Source organism: Mirounga leonina, unplaced genomic scaffold (genome assembly GCF_011800145.1).
Source record: "Mirounga leonina isolate KUSES-001 unplaced genomic scaffold, KU_Mleo_1.0 Mir_357, whole genome shotgun sequence".
Lineage (NCBI taxonomy): Eukaryota > Metazoa > Chordata > Mammalia > Carnivora > Phocidae > Mirounga > Mirounga leonina.
Window position 1 is genome coordinate 7,115,995 of NW_023270702.1, and position 22,210 is coordinate 7,138,204.

General features: G+C 44.6%; 1 protein-coding gene across 2 annotated transcripts in view; it reads left to right on the plus strand.

Annotated features, from left to right (window-relative positions):
- Positions 1–3,279: 3,279 nt before the first annotated feature.
- HADH (hydroxyacyl-CoA dehydrogenase) overlaps positions 3,280–22,210 on the plus strand; it is a 45,838-nt gene continuing 26,907 nt past the window's right edge. The window contains exon 1 of one of the 2 annotated variants that reach the window (XM_035030250.1): positions 3,280–3,539. In XM_035030250.1, the coding sequence (XP_034886141.1) occupies positions 3,408–3,539 (132 nt within the window). In that variant the 5' untranslated portion in view covers positions 3,280–3,407. Of the gene's footprint in view, positions 3,540–4,290; positions 4,309–22,210 lie in introns of those variants that run through there. The other variant, XM_035030252.1, reaches the window with a different exon arrangement.

Sequence of the window (22,210 nt, forward strand, 5' to 3'; positions counted from 1 at the left end):
TTATAAGGAAAAGTCTAACTTACTCCATGAATCCTGCCCCCATGAATGCTCCTGATTATTAATGCACCCTGTCCTTGGGGCAATGTGTCTATCCTATGACAATGTGAAGTCCAAGTGTCAGCTCAGCTCTCTCTCCACGTACCTACTTTGTAAAGCGGGGCTGCTGGGAAGGCTTTGATATTTTTTGTCCATTGCTGCCTTGTTGGAGGTGAAGGACCTACTCTACTCCCGCTTCTGCCACTCTTCAGGCCCTCCACCATGTATATTTTCAAATAATGCTTCTTTGATATGTATTTTTTAAGAATTACAATGATCCATTTATGAGACAAAAGCAGTCATCACTTACTCCGTTCTCTGTGGCAGTCCTTCCCTTTGCTGTCTCTGAGTTGGTTCAGTCATGCTTCCCAGTACCCCCTCTCTTTCTGTAGAGAGAAATGAAGCAGGACCCCAAGAACAGGGTGAAGGTGCCAGTCAGGGACCACATTACTGGATGCCTGAAAGGCCAAGGCCACATACTTGGGAAAAGACTTGCAGTCTTGGTAAGAGAAGAATGATTCTATTGTAACTGTCATTTGATCAGGACTAGGCTGGAGTGGAGGGGCAGGTGGGGTGTCCCTCCAGCCTCAGAAAAATGTGGGAAAGATGTTAGGGTTCAAAGCTGACGGCCAAGAAAAAATTCTTGAGACATCTTTGGTGCAAAAAGGTGATTTTATTAAAGCACGGGGACAGGACCCGTGGGCAGAAAGGGCTGCAATGGGGTCATGAGGAGTGGCCCATTATATACTTTCAAGTTGGGAGGGGATTAGGGATAGTGTAAGTCTCTAGGGCACTATTGGAAGCAAGGTTTCCAGGACTTTGAGGGGGCTAGCTATTGTTGAGAAAAGGTCATTTTTTACCATCTAATAAAACCTTAGTCATGAGACCCTTCAGATGCATATCGGTGGGCCATAGGCTTGGGAGACGATTGCCAACATGTATCTTGGGGGGTTTAGAGATAAAGGACATTTCTTTTTTTTTTTTTTAAGATTTTATTTATTTATTTGACAGAGAGAGAGAGACAGTGAGAGAGGGAATACAAGCAGGGGGAGTGGGAAAGGGAGAAGCAGGCTTCCCGCTGAGCAGGGAGCCCTATGCGGGGCTCGATCCCAGGACCCTGAGATCATGACCTGAGCCGAAGGCAGTCGCTTAACCAACTGAGCCACCCAGGTGGCCCGAGATAAAGGAAATTTCTAAAAGAATTTTTATATGTTAAAGTAGACTTACAGGACCCTGGGGGTCCGGCTAAATTTGCCTTTTGCCCTGAGCAAAGTATTAACATGGAGGCAGTTGAGTTCCTAGAGGAGTGTCACTCTGCCTCTGTCAAGGATTTGTCCATGTGCTGTAAGCAGTAGGGAAATTTAATAACTTCTCTTCTGCCTTTGTTTCCCACGTCAAGAACTGGGGGTAGAGTCTTAGCATGGAACAGCTGGAAAGGTATCCAGCCATTTCTTTTGACAGACAAGGATGCTGGAGCCCAGGGAGAGGAAGTGTTGCAAGGGTCATATTGCACACAAGCGACAGAGCCAGCACTCCCAATGCCCACTGCTGTGCTCGTTTCTTTACATCCCCCCTTTAGATGATACAGACAGCCTCAGATTTGAGAGTCACTAAAAACATGGCAGTGGTTATTCTTTTCAGAGAAAAAGAGATCACAGATCTGAAAATGTAGTATCCTTGGGCACTGTTTTACATTACACAGATTTTCACTAAAAAGTGTTTATTGGGACAACGCTAATTAGAGTATGTTTGGATGTCTGGCCTTGCATTAGACACTTGTTAAATGAGAACCAAAAGTTAAAATCCACGTCAGGAATCATCCATGCATCCTCCTAATCTACCATCCTACCCTCACTTCTAGCCACACCTAATTCCTCTGTTTTCCCCTGGCAATATTTTCTTCTGTTTCTACGTTAGCATGCGCTGCTTCCTCTGCCTAGAATTCTTTCTTCTTCATTGTTCTACTAGGTTTCTCTGTGTAATCTTTCTTTTCCACTTCTAGTCCCATTGGCTTCTGCATTTGTTACATTCTGGCACTCAGTGGACTTCAGTTACTTGGATGTAACACTGTCTCCTTAACCAGTAGTGATCCTAGTATTGTTCCAATCCTAACAGAGCGCTGGGCAACAGCGCTTCTCCCATAATTTTACAGAATTAGATATAAAAATGAGATCAAAGCAAAGGAATGGTGAACCCAGGATTCGCTATGTGGGTTACTTCTGATAGGAGAGGCTGACTTTTGTTTGGATGGTGTGTTTGTGGGTTCTTATTGTGTATTCAAAAATAATAAAGATTCTATATTACTAAAGCACAGTAACCAGAAATTACTCACATGAATGAGAAGTTTGACCTAATTGGCATCCAAATCTTCCATTATTTGGAAAGACATTCTTGGGGCGCCTGGGTGGCTCAGTCGTTAGGGGTCTGCCTTCAGCTCAGGTCATGATCCCAGGGTCCTGGGATCGAGCCCCGCATCGCGCTCCCTGCTCGGCAGGAAGCCTGCTTCTCTCTCTCCCACTCCCCCTACTTGTGTTCCCTCTCTCGCTATGTCTCTCTCTGTCAAAAAATAAATTAAAAAAAAAATTTAAAAAAAATAAAAAAAAAAAGGAAAGACATTCTTTTCAAATGCTTTCTATGTGTTACTTTACAATGGTTGCTTTTTGACCTTCAACCGTCCACTTTCCCTGCATTGATAGATGTCTGACGCTGAAATGGGCAACTAAAGGTCAACCCCCTTTCCCTCCCGTGGGCCTGTTCTCTGCACTGGAACTCGTGGGTCCTTCGCCATTTGTTTTGGGTGTGAGCAGTTTGCTTCCTTCCGTTTCAGCAGAAACAGTCAATACCCATCGCATTAAAATAATCACCGCGGCCAAAGAGCAGGTATGTATTCAGCGCCGAAATACGCGCAAGCATCAAGGACGAGCATTTAACAAGGCAACAGCGGGTACTTCGTCTCACGAGGGACTGGCGCCCTTTCGGAAGAGAGGCTTAGGCCGCGGAAGGGCCCGGGCCCCACCCCCGACCGCTGTGAGCCCACCTCCCCTCGCCCCCGCGCGCTCCCCCCGCCCCCACGCCGCCGCGACCACGCCCCCTTCCCCGCCTGGAGGCCGTAGGCGCGCCAGCCCACGTGGGCCCGGAAGCCGCGCTCGGCCGTTCGAACGCGGTCCCCCGCCGGCCCGGGCCAATGGGCGGGGCGCACCTCGAGTCTCCACCCCCGCCGTCGAGGACGTCACTGAACGCGAGGGCGGGCGGGGCGGAGGGGCGGAGGGGCGGCCTAGGCCTCCGCCCCCAGAGGTCGGCTCGCTGCTAGTCCTTGCGCCGAGGATAACCTCGTTAGGTCTTATCGCTGTCGCCGCCTTTGTCTCTGCAGCATGGCTTTCGTAACCCGGCAGTTCGTGCGCTCTGTGTCCTCCTCGTCCACTGCCTCGGCCTCGGCGAAGAAAATCATCGTCAAGCACGTGACGGTTATCGGCGGCGGGCTGATGGGCGCCGGCATCGCCCAGGTGAGCCGCGGGGCGGGCAGCCTACCCCGCTCGATTTGCTGCGCACGCTTCCATGCAGGCGCTGGCCAGCCGAGAGCGGCGTGGGTGTCCCGCCGGGAGGCCAGCGTCCGCGGGAAACCGGGGGAAATGCCACCCCGCCCCTCACCCGTGCAGTTGAAAAGCCTCGAGTCTGGGCCTCACTCTCCTCCGCTCAAAAACCAATGTCCTTGGATTGAGCCTGAGGTTCTAAATTCCAGCCTCCCGCAGGGTCCGATGTAGGCTCCGTGGAAAGTGTTTCTGAATGGACTTTGGAATCGGGCCGTGCAGAGACGATAGTATTATATGTGCACAGTATTGAGGAATAACTTGTGCGCTTGCTGCTGGGCTTGGACCGAATTTGCTTCCAGAGACCTGGACTGCGATCAGTTAGTTTTGTTTGTAATCACTTTCTTAATAATTCTACAGTCTTTGTCGGAGCCGTTTTCTGCTCTTCTAGATGATCTCTGTTCCCCGCCCTCGACATGTGTTTCCTTTGTGGGTTACAAAGAATAATAATAGTCATCCTTTTGGTAGCACTTTGTAAGGTTACCTAATCGTAGCTTGTGAGGCCCTGGGACGCCTCCAAATGCAAGCGCGGTGGCTAGGCAACTTTGACCTATTACCCTTTTTTGCAGAAAACAGCGCGGTTTAGGTTCTGGGGAGAGTGGGAGTAGAGTGGCTGAGGGCCCAGGAAGAGTCTCTCATCTCACTGTTCATCTTCAGGACTCTGTCCTGTTCCACCTGAGCTATGGTACGGGCTCAGCTGTGTAACTGATTACCTGGATACTGTGATACTTGTATGTATGTATGTATGTATTTATTTTTAGCGGTTACATTCCAGCTCATATTGGAGAACTGATTTTCTTAGCTGACTTTATTCTTAGCGTTCCAGCCCTTTGCAACTTGTATTGTTGAGGACGGAGGCAGTTAAACCAAGTTTTTCTTAAGGGAGTACTGGAGTGCAGTGGCTACAGTCAAGAAGGTTTAATTTTTTCAGTGTCTATCTGCAACCAAGTACACACCGGCGCCTGGGTGGTTCAGGCGGTTAAGTCAGACTCTTGATTTTGACTCTTGATTTTGTCTCAGGTTATGATCTCAGAATTCTTTCTCCCTCTCCCTTTGCCCCTCCTCCCCCCCTTCTCCCTCTCTAAAAAAAATCCTTTATTATTACTATATATCTTAATTCTCCCTCCCTGCAGATTTTTTTTGCCGCATATTTAATTGCATTTTCTCTTAAAATCAGTATTTTTAAAAATGTTTTTATCCATCTGACTTCTTACAGTCTCATTATTTTTCTTCTGAGATCATGTTTTTGGACATACGTGGCCCTTTTTGTTGTATGGATACCCTGGCTGCTAGGTTATGGTGTTCCTGTAATCTGTTACATGTGAGGAGGAGTAAGTCCCTTTAACCTAAAAGTTCCACACGTTATACTACATGATACTCAGAGCTTAGCTTGAGCGCACTTACATTCTTCCTGCTCCACCAGAATCTCCCAAGGCTGTGAGAGTGAGATTTCTTATGGGCAGGTGTAAAATAATGTATTAGCTTAAAAACACTTAAAGAGCGTCTTGGTGACAAGTTATTAGGGCTTTAGCCTCCAATAACAGTGTAGGAAATGGACAGTACCTTGAAGACCTCAGTGGAAGAGGATTAGAAACTATGTAGAAAGCATCACCTCAACTTTTGTACAAAATGGGATTGCTCAGTTCTTGGGATGCTGCATCCATTATTAGATACCATGAAAAATTTGGGGTGTTATGTTGCATGAAAAGGCACTGAGGTAGCACCTAAAATTGTGGGTATGGTAATGGAGCATTCACTTGAGAAAGGAGTGGGGAGAAATAACTGACATTGGTGGGAACACATACTTGTGGGTCAAATCCCTGAGTAAGTGGAGCAAGGAGCGCCTTTTCAGAGTTTAGGGGGAATATTTACCGCACTAGTTGGAAACATAATGGAATTGTCATTCTGAACGTTGATAAACACCAGAAGTCTAGGGGTGCCTGGCTGGCTTGGTCAGCGGAGCAGGACTCTTGATCTCGGGGTTGTGAGTTCGAGCCCCATGTTCGGTGTGGGGCTCAGAAAAAAAATACCAGAAGTCTAAGTAGTGGACATTCATAAGGAACATAGTTCCATTCTTATATAACAGGGTTTATTTTTTATTTTTTAAAAGATTTTATTTATTTATTTGAGAGAGAGAAACTGAGAGAGCACATGAGAGGGGGGAGGGTCGGGAGGGTCAGAGGGAGAAGCAGACTCCCTGCCGAGCAGGGAGCCCGATGCAGGACTCGATCCAGGGACTCCAGGATCATGACCTGAGCCGAAGGCAGTCGCTTAACCAACTGAGCCACCCAGGCGCCCTATAACAGGGTTTAAAAAGAGCCTCACCCACTTTAGGTGACAACTCTAATCCTGTGGGGGGAAACCATGCTTTCTGCAGAACATCTCTGGGTGCCACTGGTTGGTTTCGCTGATGTTTTGGGTGGTTTAGGTGATCTGTTTTTACATTCTGCCCTGCGGCATGCAGTCCCAGGCAGTGTATCACCTCATTCTTCATGCTCCTTGACCTACGGTTTTTGGCGCTGGGTAAATCCGTTTTGCTGATTGAGTGCCACTGAAGAATTAGTTGATGTGTTTTGAATATAGAATGGGTCCAGTTCAGTATGGGGAGTTGGGTAATTTTTATGCTGGCTTGGCTTCACGTGCTGGCTGTGTTAACATAGGAAACTTACTTAGCCTCTGGCCTCAGTTTACTTATTTCGAAAGTAGGACTAATACTAATAACTAGCCTGGTAGGAGTATGGAGAGGATTGAATGAATTAGCATATGTCAAGCACTTAGCACAGTGTCTGGCACCTAATAAGAGCTCACAAAATGTTAGCTGCCTTTACAGTTATTATCTTCGTTGAAGTAATCCTTGTCCATTTGACCTTTTTTGCTCATATCCACTCCCAACTCTGATTGTTGCTGCAGAGGTAGGACTGTATTATTTAGATGAAGAATATTGGTCATGATTCTGTTCCAACTTGCTTAATCTTGAACACAAATGCCGGTCGATACTGTGGTTGGTTTGTTCATGGACCTCTGAAAAGAGGGAAGGCGCTTTTTACCCTCCCCCCACCTGTGGTAAATCCTCAGTGAAGCCTTAGAAACACAAGCATAAACTGGCGTCTAAGCTATGTGTTTATCTTCACTTCCCTGAACTCTTTCTGAAGTAGTTCTATTTACAATTTTAATTTTTTGTAAAATGTATCATTTTGCCATATGTTCCACTTCATGCTGAGTAGGATAAAAAAAAAATTTTTGAATCGGTTTTGTGGGAGCCTAACGTGTTTCTCAAGCAATTTAGCGGTTTCAGGTAAGTGAAGTTTGTGCTTCATTATATTTGATCAGAGCATAGGCCATTTGTACATGTGTATTTTCCTAGAGCATCTACTTTGCCTGTCATTTTTTTGTTTGTTTTAAATTAAAAAAAAAAAATCCCTTAGGCTGCAGGTTAATATTTAGTAAGGTTAACTTGTGTGTTTGTCCATTACAGACTTCTGACATGGTTCTGATCACCAATTTAGCTTTAGCCGAATACTTAGGCCAGCAAAGAAGCTTATAGCATTAAATGACCCTTGAGTGAGGGGCAGGTTGTTTTTTGTTCTGTAAAGGAGGGGAGAAAAGGAAAAAAGCTCCTAGCTGTGCATTTCTATAATTTATTGAATGAGTCCTTTCTGAACTTCACTTGTTTGTTGCCTTTTTTTCATCTGAGGAACCCAGAGAGCTCATAGGTTTAGTTATGTTACTGGGCAGGGGTGGGGAGCCAGTGGGCTCCCTGGAAATGTCCATTTCAGAAGCTGGATTCCTCAGGGCTCCTGGTACAACCTTCCTTTTAGCACACTATACTTCTTTGAGGAGATGAGAAAGTTTGGAAGGGGCTGGGGGCCTGATTCTTCTCACCCAAAGCTTTTTATTTATTTATTTTTTTCCTTGTTAAAAAACAAAAAGTACACATTTCTTCTGGGGAGGGCTCCTTAGACTATTAAAACAAAGTTGGGGTATGGCAGGGGTGAGCATTCTGAGCTACAGATGAATATTTCCTCGACATACGTGTTACTTTGTCATGCTTGATAAGGACTCAAGTGGACCTGAGAGCTTTTTTCCTCCCCAGCCACTGAATTTGGTCATCCGTTTCCTCTCTGCCCCCAAACTCTGAATTTTCTGCTGCTGAATAGGAGAGTGGTCACAATTGCTCTGTATTGTTTAACTTTATTATTATTATTTTTTCTGCGACAGTGAATACGTCTCAGTTGAACTCTGCTTGAACACAGTGCAGTGGCCTGGGAAAACTTTAAGGATTGCTGGAGACTGGCACAGTTACCTGGCTATAAGCTCTCCTTTTGAGTGTTCTTTATGGAGGGAATGTTTTTATTCCGGTGTTAACTGCCTCCTTAAGGACATGGGGTGCATTTGTCATGAAGCTCTTCCCTCCTTTCTTGCATTGTTGCTCATTTCTTGAGTGGGCTCTTCTCTGATCTTCGTGATATACTAGGGACAGCAAAACCAGCCCCTGTCGGCATATTAGTCATTGGACTTGGGGTGGGGCTGGAGATTGGAGAAGCGGGGGGCTAACAGGCAAAAAAAAGAATGCCAAAGAATATGTTTGGACACTGTAGAGCAGAAATGGCACCTCAGTCGGGTTTTGGGTTTTCTCCGCCGTGTCCTAGATCCAGCCTCACTGTTACCTGCCCGTTGCTTGTGTTTCTAACTTCCTTTCCTCCCACTTCTGTCTTCTCCCCATGTCTGCCTTAGGCACACCCCTCACTGCCAGCTCTCCTGGGCCCACAGGAGGCTATACCGCTGCTCTCTATCCTGTGTCTGCCTGGGGTATACGAACAATGCAATAGTTTCTGGTGAGTGGTGGCCTAACACTTGAAAGTGAGCAGAGTATGGCAGAGCCTGGCACCCAGCCCTACCTGTCCTTGCTGTAGGAACCGTAGGTGAGTCACTTAACCCCTCTCTGCCTCTTCCCTTATCTGCAAACAAGGATCCTGGCCTCACGGTGCCGAGAGGGCTAACCGCTCAAAGAGCTGAAGAGACTTCACTAGCATGTTCAGTGGTCACTGTTCCGTGCGTGTTGCTTTCCGGGAGATTTGTGAGATCAGTCTGGTGATGACTTCTCTAATTCTAAATCCTCTTAATTGTCTTTGAAGATGTTTGACCCCCGAAGCCGAGGGAAGCACAGTTCTGCCTGCACCTCTGGCCTCTGCTGTGTTGTGGAGAGAAGTGTGGCCTCCATGGGCAGGGGAATCTTTTGTGGTATCTGGAATCGACAGATTAACAGCTTGACCTCTCCTTAGCTCTAGACTCAAAGTTAGAATCACTCACTGGTGATCTCTGTTTGGCTGCTCTGATGCCCTCTTTCTGCCAAGAATAGACTCAGACTCCCTTGCCAAGACTTATTCATCATGTTCCTTTCCTTTGTCCCCTCCAGCTTTCCCTGTGACTTTCCTCCCTCTGTCATTACCACTCTTGTTCTTCCAGCCAGATACACTCTGAAGCTGGGGTCGTGGTCAGAGTCTTCTCTGTGCTGCAAAAGGCTCTGAGGCTTTTTTCTGTGAGGCGTGTTCTTTCCCTTGTGCTCCCCATTGTAATTCCTGGACCAGGCATTGATACTTGAATTACTGTGGGAGCCTCTTAATTGGTCCTTTTCAGCAAAACCCCACTCATTCTAGCAGGCATTGCCATACTAATCTTCCTAGAGAGAAGTTTGGATTTGTAACTGTTTCTTCTACTCAGAAAGTATTCATCATGGCAGCATCTTGGAGAGAGAGGTCAATATAACCAAGAGTTTGTTGATGCTAGTGACATGTCCTGTTGCCCCTTCTCCTTCCTGGAATTGGTGGGAAATGGGAGGAGAGAGTCCTTGGAGAGGAGTTACTTTTCTCTACATTACCAAATCCAGATGCTTATTGAATTTTCAAAAAAATATGTACTTCTCATCTGAAAATGGAGGCACATTTCTTTGGCTTTTTAGAAATACTTTTTGAAATATAAAAATCTAAGTAAAAAAAAAAAAAAAAACCAACAAAAACCAAAGCCAGCTAGTGAATTAAACTGTTGTAAGAATAAACCAGCTGGTTATGGTAGCGGGGGTGGTTGAAAGCCTCGACGGAATGCCTTCTTTTTGATTGTCGAAGTTAGTGAAGACAACCCGTGCTGACGGCAGAGTTGAATTGCACAATCGGAGATAATCATAAACCCAGAATTGCCGGCTCTGAGAGATGCATCTGATTTATGCCTTTTTTCCTCCCTGGATCCAGTCACGCACTCAAGGGCAGGCCTTGATGCAGAGGAACAGCAACGTCTGGGGGACAGTCAGCGTCATGAGCGCTCACTCAGTGCACTTATTCTGGGAATTGGAAGGAAGTCAGAATAGTTTTCTGAGGGAACGTAATGCCGATGCCCCGCGGTCCTCCTGTCGCATAGGGGCACACGGACAGCTCTCTGTACAGAGTTCTCACACATTTGCCATTCAGGTTATGCTTCGGAGAAGCCGCTTCAAAGCTGGTGATATGTTTGCAAAAGTATGTAAAACCAGCATGCTTCTGCTTGGCGTGTTTCCTTGGCCCTGTGGCTGGAGTTCTCAGGGGCTTTGACAAGTGTGCTCTTCACCCGGCCTATTTTTACAGTTCTCAAGCACCCGGCTCTAAAAATATTTCTCTCTGGCTAAGCCTGCCTTCCACCAAGGCTAGGGAGGTCATGGAGCTATGAGAACATAGCCTTCAAATAAATTTGTTTCCATTACAGATTGCTTGTCCTCAAGGTCTTACAGTGGGTAGGTACTGTAATATAAAACAAGAGTTCTTTTTTTTTTTTTTTTTAAGATTTTATTTATTTGCGAGAGAGAGAATGAGATAGAGAGAGCATGAGAGGGAGGAGGGTCAGAGGGAGAAGCAGACTCCCTGCCGAGCAGGGAGCCCGATGCGGGACTCAATCCCGGGACTCGATCCCGGGACTCCAGGATCATGACCTGAGCCGAAGGCAGTCGCTTAACCAACTGAGCCACCCAGGCGCCCCTAAAACAAGAGTTCTTAATGGGTTGACTTAAATTATGGTCACTCAAGTTAAAGTGCCAGGAAGAGCCCTTTTTATTATAAAACCAACAGATGTCTATGGGAGGGGGAACAGAAGGCCTTTCTTTTTTGTGTTCCGTTTCTCCACTACCGTCTCCTTCTCAGAAAGTTGGGAATAACTTGGGGGGTATTGTTGCATAATTCAAGAAGAACGAGTAGGGTTTCTTTGCATCTGCGACGCGTGAAATTCTTTTCTAAGTAAGAGCCTTCAGTAATATAATTATTTTCACATTGTGACGGGGGGGCCCTCAGCTACACTGATGAAAAGAACCCAGGACCTTCGGGAGATCTGATCTCATCTTGGCCTTCTTACCAGCTGTATGTGTTCAGTCAGTATTGCCTGGGGGGCCCCGCAGCCAGCTTGGGTCTCGGTGCTCAGTGGCCAGAGATGAATGACATTTTGTCAGGAGCCTGCAGTAGGGAAGTAGGGAAGGCAAGGCTGAAACAGATGGTCATAGCAGTGTGCTGGGCACAGGGCTATTACAGGAGCGCTGGAGGGATACCTAGCCCGGGGCTAAGAAGATCTTGGGGTGTAAGGTCTGGAAGTGATCTTACTTAGTATGTGTGATACTGAGGCTTAGTTAGTGAGGGGGAGTTGGGGAGAAGGCGTGGACAGTGCAGGGGCCAGAAGGTGAGATGGTAGTAGATGTGGATGCTGTGGGCCTCACGGTGGTGGCGTCAGTGAGCAGTGTGTTTGGAGAGGAGGGGAGTCTCCATCCTGGAGGGCTTTGCGTGCCATATGTGGGAACTGAAGGTTTATTCTTTGGTCACTGGGGGCCATTGAAGAGTTTGATGGAGTAAGTACTGTAGACAGAAGTACCTTTTATGCAATCACATTTTACACTACTGCATGTATGTGATCTTAAGTGAGTAGTTTTTCTGCTTTGGTTCCGTTTCTTTCCTCAGTAAAATGAAAGTGCTGTGTTGGATTAGAACAGAGGTTTGGGTTTTTTTTAATTGTGGTAAAATATGCGTAACATAAAATTGATCATTTTAGCCATTTTTTTTTTTTTTAGATTTTATTTATTTATTTGACAGAGAGAGACACAGCGAGAGAGGGAACACAAGCAGGGGGAGTGGGAGAGGGAGAAGCAGGCTTCCCGCCGAGCAGGGAGCCCGATGCGGGGCTCGATCCCAGGACCCTGGGATCATGACCTGAGCCGAAGGCAGACGCTTAACGACTGAGCCACCCAGGTGCCCATTTTAGCCATTTTTAAATGCAGGTGAGCCCCACTTTCCAAGAGCTTGCATTATGCCATTTTGCTTTTATGAAAGATCTACATTAGTCTGTGTTTTTGGCAACTGAAAGAAACCCATGGAGGATTTTTGCTTTTGTGAAAGTAGGTGAAAAGCCAAAATAGCATTCAGCACTTGTTTGGCAGTGAGCCGTTTCGGAGACCACGCACACCCCGAGCGGCTCCTTCCCTGGGAACGACGCTCAGCATCCAGCCACCATGGCTTTGAACTGTGTCTGTGAGTACCTGTGCTTTATCTCAATTTATTTTGTGTATCCATTGGCAAGATGTGTCCTAAGGTGTCAGAAGAGCCTAAGAGAGGTTATTTTTGGGGTCTCAGGAGGCTCAAAACTTTTCCATATAACTTAATGGTAATTGCATCTTTGCTTTACACCGTTTTGGCTTACGAACATTTTCATAGGAATGTTCTACTGCCAGATAGTGGGGGGAACCTGTCTGCAGTGCAGTGGCATTTAAGTGTATACACATTGTTGCCAAACCCTCACCATCATCTATCTCCAGAACTCTGCCTCCTGCAACACTGAAGTTCTGTACGCAGGGAATGATAGCTTCCCCCCATCCCACCCCCGCCCTTAGAAGCCACCGTTCTACTTCCTGTCTCTGAATGGGACTGTTCTAGGTACCTAAGTGGAATCCTACAGTATTCTTCCTTTTTCTGACTAGCTTATTTTCCTTAATATTGTATCTTCAAGGTTCATCCATGTTGCACCATGTGTCCGAGTTTCCTTCCTTTTTAAGGAATAATAGTTCACTGGAATATTTTTAATGGAGTAATGGATATACCACATTCTGTCTATCCATTTATCTGTCTTGGGACACTCAGGTTGCTTCCAGTTTTTGGTTACTGTGAATAATGCTGCTGTGAATATGGGTATACATAGGACCAACAAGGACTATTGAGAGTCCTTGCTTTCAGTTCTTCTGGGTATATACCTAGAAGTAGAATTGCTGGGTAATATGTAATTATTTTTACATTTTTGAGGAATTGCTATAATGTATTCCATAGCAGCGGCAACATTTTACATTTTCATCAGCAGTGTGCACAGGTGCCCATTTATCCATATCTTTGCCAGCACTTATTTTCTGTTTTGTTTGTTTGTTTGTTTGTATCATAGCCATCCTAATGGATGTGACTAGATTAGAGATTTTTACACTAAAGCTCTGACGGACTTTAAGGGCTCTATGAATCCCAAACCTCCCTACCCTGACCTCTGTTTTACATATTGCTCTTCTGTATACAGTCCTATAAAGAAGGATTTTTATGGTTAAAAAAGTTTGAAAGCCACCACACTGAATGATCTGTAGGGTATCTTTCTGTTCTAAAAATCAGTAATGTTGTAGCTAATTATCTGTAGCTAATACACGTAAACAATAAATGCTTTTGCTGATCTCTGACCTTGCAGTAGTTGAGAAGCCAAGGTGCCTTCGTTTCCCCAGTGTGGTAGAGAAGAAACCTGTGTTGGAGGGACTGAGCGTGTGTGTCTGTGGCCATCCTTGACCTGGCTTGCACATGTGCCTCTCACAGATGGTCACAAATACAGGGTTTGCATGCCTCTAGCCTTGCCGGCAGCCCCTTTGATAGAAGGGTACAAGACCTCTTCACATGCTGGAGGAAATAAAGCATAAGTTCATTTTTGAAATCACAGGGTGCTCAGACTGCACAGCACTTGTCCTTCACTTCCCCTTTTGCCTGGCATCTTAACCACCAGTGCCAGAAAACAGTTAATCTGCTTGCCAGCGTAACAGAGACTTTTGTAGCATGCTTTCCCCCTTGGTAATTGACTAAAGGACTGTGCTTATTAGCTCTTTTTGTTGTTGTTGTTACTGTACTTTTCAAAGTAATGTGATTTTTTATAATTCTAAAATAACTTGAAAGTTACGTAAAATTTGTTATAGTTTCAAGTTACAGTCATGACTTCTTCTTTTTTTCAAGTTTTTATTGAATTCCAGTTAACATACAGTATTAACTTTCAGGTGTAGAATTTAGTGATTCATCACCTACATACAACACCCAGTGCTCATCACAAGTGCCCTCTTTAATGCCCATCACCCATCTAGCCCATGCCCCCACCCACCTCCCTCCAGCAACCCTCAGTTTGTTCTCTATAATTAAGAGTCTGTGTCCTAGTTTGCCTCTCTTCCCCCCACCCCATGTTCATGTGTTTTGTTTCTTAAATTCCACATATGAGTGAAATCATATGGTATTTGTCTTTCTCAGATTTATTTTGCTTAGCATAATATCCTCTAGCTCCATCCATGTCATTGCAAATGGCAAGATTTCATTCTTTTTTTATGGCTGAATAATATTCCATTGTAGATATATACCACATCGTTTTCTGTTCATCAGTCGATGGACATTTGGGCTCTTTGCATAGTTTGGCTATTGTTGATAATGCTGCTGTAAACATCGGTGTGCATATATCCCTTCGAATCTATATTTTTGTGTCCTTTGGGTATATACCTAGTAGTGCAATTGCTGGATCGTGAAGTAGTTCTATTTTTAACTTTTTGAGGAACGTCCATACTGTTCTCCAGAGTGGCTGCACCAGTTTGCATTCCCACCAACAGTGTAAGAGGGTTCCCCTTTCTCTGCATCCTTGCCAATATCTCTTGTTTCCTGTGTTGTTAATTTTAGCCATTCTGTATAGTCGTGATTTCTTGAGAACTCTAAAAATAACTTACAAACTAAGGCTTTTTAGAAATCTATTATTCATGTGTTCTTTTCACAAATATTAAGTGTCTTGCATGTGCTGGCTATTGGGGTGGGTAAAAGATAGTATGTGGTTGCTGCTCTTGAGGAGTTCATGGTCCAGAGAAGGAAATACAAGCATGAACAACTAACTAATAAAGGCAGATAGATTGCCTATCTGTCATATCTGGGATGTGACCTGATATAGATGAAAGTTTTGGTGTTTTAAATATCTTAAGGTCAGGGGCACCTGGGTGGCTCAGTTGGTTAAGCGTCTGACTCTTGGGTTTTGCCTCAGGTCATGATCTTGGGGTCCTGGGGTCAGGCTGCACGTTGGGGGGGGTCCCCCGCTCAGCCGGGAGTCTGCTTCTCCCTCTGCCCCTCTCCCCACTCATGCTTGCTCATGCACGAGCTCTCTCTTTCTCTCTCTGAAATAAGTAAATCTTAAAAAAAAAATAAATACCTTAAGGTAAGACTTTTAAATACATAAGATCTGATCTGATATAGGGGCACCTGGGTGGCTCAGTCATTAAGCATCTGCCTTCGGCTCAGGTCATGATCCCAGGGTCCTGAGATTGAGCCCCGCATTGGGCTCCCTGCTTGGCAGGAAGCCTGCTTCTCCCTCTCTCTCTGCTTGTGTTCCCTCTCTCACTGTGTCTCTCTGTGTCAAATAAATACAATCTTAAAAAAAAAAAGATCTGATCTGATCTATATGATATATCTTCTCTGGTAAGGAAAAAAGGACATTTAAAAAGCATATGTAAAAAGGCATATGTATAGGGGCGCCTAGGTGGCTCAGTCAGTTAAGTGTCTGACTCTTGATTTTGGCTAAGGTCATGATCTCACGGTGTTGAGATGGAGCCCTGAGTCGTTCTCTGTGCTGGGCGTGGAGCCTGCTTAAGAGTCTCTCTTCCTCTGCTCCTTCCTGCCCTCCGCTTGCACACACTCTCTCTCCCTTAAAAAAAAGCGTATGCATATATTATACTGCATATATGTATATGAAATTTATATTTCCTGGAAGTTTTTTTCAAAGACTTTATTTATTTAGAGAGCAAGCAGAGGGAGGGGGAGAGAGAGAGAATATCAAGCAGACTCCACACTGAGCATGGAGCCTGACCTGGGGCACGCTCAAGACTCTGAGATCACGACCTGAGCCAAAGTCAAGTCAGGCACTTAACCGACTGAGCCATCCCGGTGCCCCTACTGGAAATTCTGCTTGGACTGCAAAGAGGAGTGTGCCAGATCCACCCTGTATTGGTATTTTTGGTAACAGCAAATTCAGACTCTGAAGTGGATGATGCAGCAGCTCTTTTGAAAAGGTCTCTGGGTGTTATCTTGAGTTCATCATTCCAAGTTGGTGTTGGTCAACTTTCCCGCGTCTAATTTATCTTTTATCTTTAACACCTGGACTTTCTCCTACATACTGATTGGTTAGTGACTATTATTCTGAACTTTGTGAGATTTTTACAGCATATAATAGCCTATGACCAATTTGTTTTTGATGTATCTGTTGTGTTCATATTCTGGTGATTGCACTACCATTACATAACGGAGCAGCCATTGATAGCTGGTGGCTCACAGCAGCGCTATGCTTGTCCTGTCAGTATTTGGAATCCTATATGAAAGATTTTTTGTGTCTGTAAATCTGTAGAGGTGCCAGGAAGTGACCACCTCTGTTAAAGGTTGGGAGAGGTTTCCCTAAAGGAGAAATCGCCTCTGTGTTGAATTCTAAAAGGTGATTGGAGTCCCCCAAGTAGCAGCGAGGGAGAAGGGGCTTCCTGGTAGAGGGAACCACCTGGGCTGGGGCGTGAAGCTGTGAAGTAGTATGGAGGAGGAGGAAGTGGCGTGTGGCTGGAGAAGAGTACAGGCTCAGGTTACTATGCTACAAAGCATTTAGTCTTTAGCAGTTAATTCTGGGGCAGCCACCGTGTGCAAGGCATGTGGTAAGTACTAGACGATAGAAAGATCAAATCAGTTTATGCCATAAGGAATTTAAATCCGGGAGCAGAGATTGCTAGACAAAGATCCAAATGACACAGTTTACTTTGGTATACAGTAGCAGAGTAAGACCAGTAAAAATCTAGCTTTGAGGTTTCAAAACAGAGAAGGGAGCACATTCAGTTGGAAAAAGGCTTCATGGAGAGGGTAGCATTTGAAGTGGGTCTTGGATGGTGGGTAGGATTTTTTTGGACAGTAGTTAAGGGTTGAGATTAAGAAAAAAGTGTTGTGTAGCAAATTGTGACCATCAAAATAGTGGTACCATTAATGGAGTTCAAAGAAAACTGGTTTTAGGGTCAAGATGATGACTGTAGGACATCAAGATGATGACTGAGGACAGAATATGTTAGTTTTGGGCACAGTTGGAATTATGGGAATGATTGAGATTGCAGAAGAAAAAGATACAGAGACAGAATGGTCTTGACTGCCATGCCTTTTGGGTCAGGAATAGCCAGCACATGAGCTCCAGATGCAGACAGCCCTACCTTCAAATCCTAGTCCTCTCCAGACCTTTAGATTGCTTATTGTTACAATGCCTCCCCCAAAGGCTATTATGAAGATTAAATTGGGTAATTTATGAGGAGTAAAAGTTCTCTGAGAGCAGGGGATTTGTTTTGTTCACTGCCTCATCCCGGAGCCTGGAAGAGGCATGAACAACATAGGTGTTGAGTTAGTGGTAGGCAGTAGTTGAAGGGATGAGTGTAGAGATGTGGCCAGCATGATACTCTAAATGGTAGTTCCCCTCCATTCATAGGGGAGCACAGGTGCTGGGGAGGGCATCAAGAATGCTCACTTCTAAGAAGCCAGGCTTTTTGTCTGTGACTTTGATTGTTTTTTGAAAGCATTTTCTAATAATCCCTGCATTTTTTACCCAGACTGTTCTCAAAGGCTTCCCCACTGTCCAGATTGTTTGTGTACCCCAGTACAATTATTTGGCTTCCAAGAACAACACAGCAATCTTGTTCTGCTCTTAGCCTTCAAACCAGAGCGTAACTGAAAGCCATGAATGAAGAACTAACCACTTGAAGGACTCTGGATTTCACTGGGGAGGAGTCACCAGAAAGCCATAACCGTGAACCCCCATCTCTGTCATAGGAGAGAAGTAGGCCTCAGCAGCAGTGAGGTATGATTCTTACAAGAAGGAGTGAAGAAATTAGATGGGAAAGAGATATTAAGGTCGAAAAGAAGCAGCTGAAGGAACTGTGTAGGATGGCCTTAGGAGTTACGAGTTTGACACTTTTAGACCTGGCTGGTGAGTGGAGGAAGGAATGTGAACCCATGGAGACTTCTGACTTGCACTTTAAGAAGATGAAACAACATCTGTTAAGGTTGGAAGAGAGGAGCTTCAAGTGGGGAAACTCAACTGGGAGGCTTTTGCTATTGAGTTATGTGCCCCTACGCTAGTGTGTTACTATGTGGGACTCAGAGGAATGCTGTTGAATTAAGTGTCAACACTGCGTTTCAGTTTAGGTGTGTGGCTTTTTTTTTTTTTTTTTTTTGATACTTGTAACTCCGCATACACACCTTCTTTCTTAACATTTGATCTTATGGTTACCAGAAAGGTTAGATGAGGTCATTGTTTTTAAAACTAAAGTCTTTTTGAAAAGAGGATTCTGAGGCTCTGAGAGTTCTTAAGAAATTTAAAAAATTACGTGTTTTCCTTTCGTTGATCCTGAAATTTTAAGCATCTTCTGGATGATGTGAGTGTTTTTATTGTATCACCGATGAGATGTGAGGCATTCAGTGCCAGTATATACATTTATGTCCATAGTATTTTTTTTTTAAAGATTTTATTTATTTATTTGACAGAGAGAGAGATAGTGAGAGCAGGAACACAAGCAGGGTGAGGGGGAGAGGGAGAAGCAGGCTTCCCGCGGAGCAGGGAGCCCGATGTGGGACTCGATCCCAGGACCCTGGGATCATGACCTGAGCCGAAGGCAGACGCTTAACAACTGAGCCACCCAGACGCCCTATGTCCATAGTATTATTTGTGCCAAGGGAAGACACAGTACCTCCTCCAAGAACCTTTTGCTGCAAATTGAAGAAAAGAAGTGGGAGAATAGAACAGTTACTGGCACTTGGTAAAAAATGTAAGAGCTCTGAATGCTGAAGAACCGACGAGCCTCCCAGTGGTGAGCATAATGCTTATGGTATAGATACTTGTATTCCATGGATCCTGTCTTGGGATCAGGAATTAGCTGTGGGAGTAGTGGTAACTGCACAATGAATTTTCCTGTTGCAGATGTCAAAAATAATCATATTATATGCCCTTTTATTGCAGGTTTTAATCTCATCATTGTCCTCAAGAGAATAAACTACAGAACTGTAAAGTGACACCTCATTAAAATTGGCATTTGATAATACTTGAGAATTGGTTAAATAAAATTAAATGAGATAGGATAGGCCTGATGTCTGGCATATAGGAAGTACTCTAAACTGTAGTTGTTACTAGGGATAGCAAACCTCTGTGGACTCGGGTTTCGGTTTGTTGTGGAGTTTTTCAAGGGATTTCTTTCTAGGGAGCTCAGGATTTTTCCTGGCATTATGGCCTGTGGAGAAGAAAGAAAGGGAGTGGCTAGCTTAAGGCTGTTAGGGGTTAGCCAGGAGCCAGCAGTAAACAGATCAAGGCCAGAAGACCGCCATTTCAAGGGAAGGGACTGGAACATAATTGGGAAACACGTGTGCAGGGCCTGACCTTCAAGAAAGGAATTAAGAAACAGGTTCTCTTTAGGGGAGATGAGCAAGACACTGATGTTCAAGAGGCCTGGGCAGAAGTAGGGGCTTGGTGGGACCTGACTTTTCCTTGAGGAATTTGGGGAGAAGTTAGAGGAGAGGAGTCTTCCAGATAGTACCTTCTGGATAATGTCTAGAACTTCCTCATGGACACAGGGCAGCAGGAAGATATAGAAACCCTACTGATTTTGGGACAGAGATTTGCTGGCCTCTCAGTGGTTTGAGGAGATAATTGGCAACAGAGAAGGGCTGGGGTGGGTGGGGATAGGAATCAGGGCAGACAGGTTCTTTATTTTCGAGTGATTCTTTAGTATTTGGGCTGCACATTAGAACCATCTGGGGGTGTTCCTCTCATGTGCGCACATTCTCTCTCTAAAATAAATTTTTAAAAGGGGGGGTACCTGGGTGGCTCAGTCAAGCATCTGACTCCTGGTTTCAGCTCAGGTCATGATATCGAGCCCCTCGTTGGGCTCTGCACTCAGTGGGGAGTCTGTTTAAGACTCTTTCTCCGCTCTCCTTCTGCTCCTTCCCTCTCTCTCTCTCTCTCTCTTTCAAATAAGTAAATAAATCTAAAAAAAAAATCATCTTGGGTTGTTTTTAAAATGCCAGTGCCTTCAGACTAAATAAATCAGTATCTACAGATGAGGTTTGCACGATTGTTGGTTTAAATGTTTCTCAGCTGATTCTAACCTGCAACCAGATTTGAGCACAGATCGTAGAACATCAGAATCACCAGGAAGGCTTTGTTAAAATTCTGGCCCCAACCCATAGTTTCTGATTTATTGGGTTGGGAGTGGAGTCTGATGATCTGCATTTCTAACAAGTCCCCAGATGAGGGTGATGCTGCTGGTCCGGTCCCCACACTTTGAGAACTGCTGTCCTAGAACCACAGGGTGTTTCAGGTGTCTTTTGAGGCTCACATGGCAGATGTCATTTGTCTGGATAGATGTTCTTGGTTATCAAGTCATATTTGCTGTGAACATGACTGTGATTTGATTGAACTGAAGGCTACTTCTGTGTGTTGTTACGCCACTTGCTAACCCTCACCATGGGACAGTGTACAAGGTATGGAACCTCTTTCAGCCCCAGTTTTCGTCATCTACAAAATGAAATGGTGCTGCCAATTTCATAGGGACTGTGAACGTGTATTAAGACTCCAGTTTGGAGGAGAACTGACGTGTTAAGAGGAATTTTTATAGATGTCACCAAGTCTATAATAGTTACTAAGGAAGGCATGGGGGAAAGAGAATACAAAGAAGTCAATAGCATGACATTTTTGTAAAATAATATTATTTACTGTATCTTGAAAGCTGGTTGTCTCAGCGAATAAGACAGCATTCTTTGTACTCCTCTAACTAGATTACAAGAAAAGTTCTGGAGCCAGGCAGCCTTGGAATTTGAACTCTGGCTTCACAGCTTAGCAGCTGAGTGATACTGGGTGGAGTGACTCAACCTCTTTCATTCCTTTTTTTTGCAAGACAGGGATGATGTTTACTTCAGCAAGGCTGTTGGATTGATCGGAAATAGTCTTGGAAAATGCAAAGTATGTGCCTGGCACATAGTAAATGCTCAGTACATTGCATCTCTTAATTTTGCTGCATTTGGCTTTTTTTTTTTTTTTTTTTTAAGGGCTTGTGTTCTTTCTGATAATTGTGGGTAGAGACTCTTACTTTTGTAAGCTCTCCCAGCTCTCAGGGATCTCCTTGGAGAAACAAGACAAGTGCATTAAAAGCTTAGAAAGAAGCAAGCTGGTGTTGATTAAGTGGCCTGTGGCTGTCTAGCCATGCTTAAGACTGCCTCAGCTTATTGAGCCGATCTGGGATGAGAGTCTGACATGGAATGCATGGGGGCAAGGGACAGACTGCTTGCATCCTGAGTCTGTCTCAGTGCTGGACACTTGAGACACACAACAGTAGGAGCAGATTAATACAGTCAAAAGACACTGGACTCATCCTGTGGAAACTTTATTAAGTATCTAATATTGTGTTTTGTTCATTTATTTAACAAGTAAACATTGGGTGCTGACTGTGGGCCAGGCACTTAGAGTTGCAGAGAGAAATAGGGCTTGAAGTTGCCCTCAAGATAGTGCTGACCTGGGGTCCCCAGGGTATTTCTGCAAGAAATGATTGCAAGGAACTAGAACCCTAGGATGGTTTGCTCTCTGCAGGTGGGTAGGATGAAAATGTTGCTATAACTTGAAATCACCTGAGGTTATGTTGTAATGGTCATTTGTTTCCATGCAAATAAATTGTGACCTGAACTAAAGAGCTTCTTCCTAAAATGGAAAATATTTCAGGGAGAATTTAATTTTCTCTTTCTTGCCTGTATTTTCTTTATTCCGACCTAACCATATCCACTTCGGGTTTAAATAGGAATGTCCTTTCTACCTGTGTCTCTACCATAAGATTTCCTTCATATTTTCCTGAGGTTTTATGAATTAATCAAAGAAAGAAAAGCTGAAGTAGAAAGTATTTACAAAAACAAAACAAGACTGCTGGGGATAACTGTTTAGAGTATACAATTGTTGCCTTCTCACTGGACCAGAAATACCAGTAGAGGCATTTTGGAGCATAAAAAATGCTCTAGTCACTTGAGGAAAAGAGAGAACATTGAGCTTTTTGAGACCAGTGAGGCACGGTGGAGCTAAGGGAAATTTTGCAGAGCAAGAATATGATCAGTAACACACTGGGAAAGATCTGTCTTCTTCCTCTCTGTCAGGTTTGGCTCCTCCTTGTACCTCTTGCATCTTCTGGGTGAGAGGGAAACTAAATGTTACACACTCAGTCACTTTGACATGGTCATTTGACATGCGCACTTTGCTCTCCACGTTGTCTGGAGAGCCTTGTTTTGGTA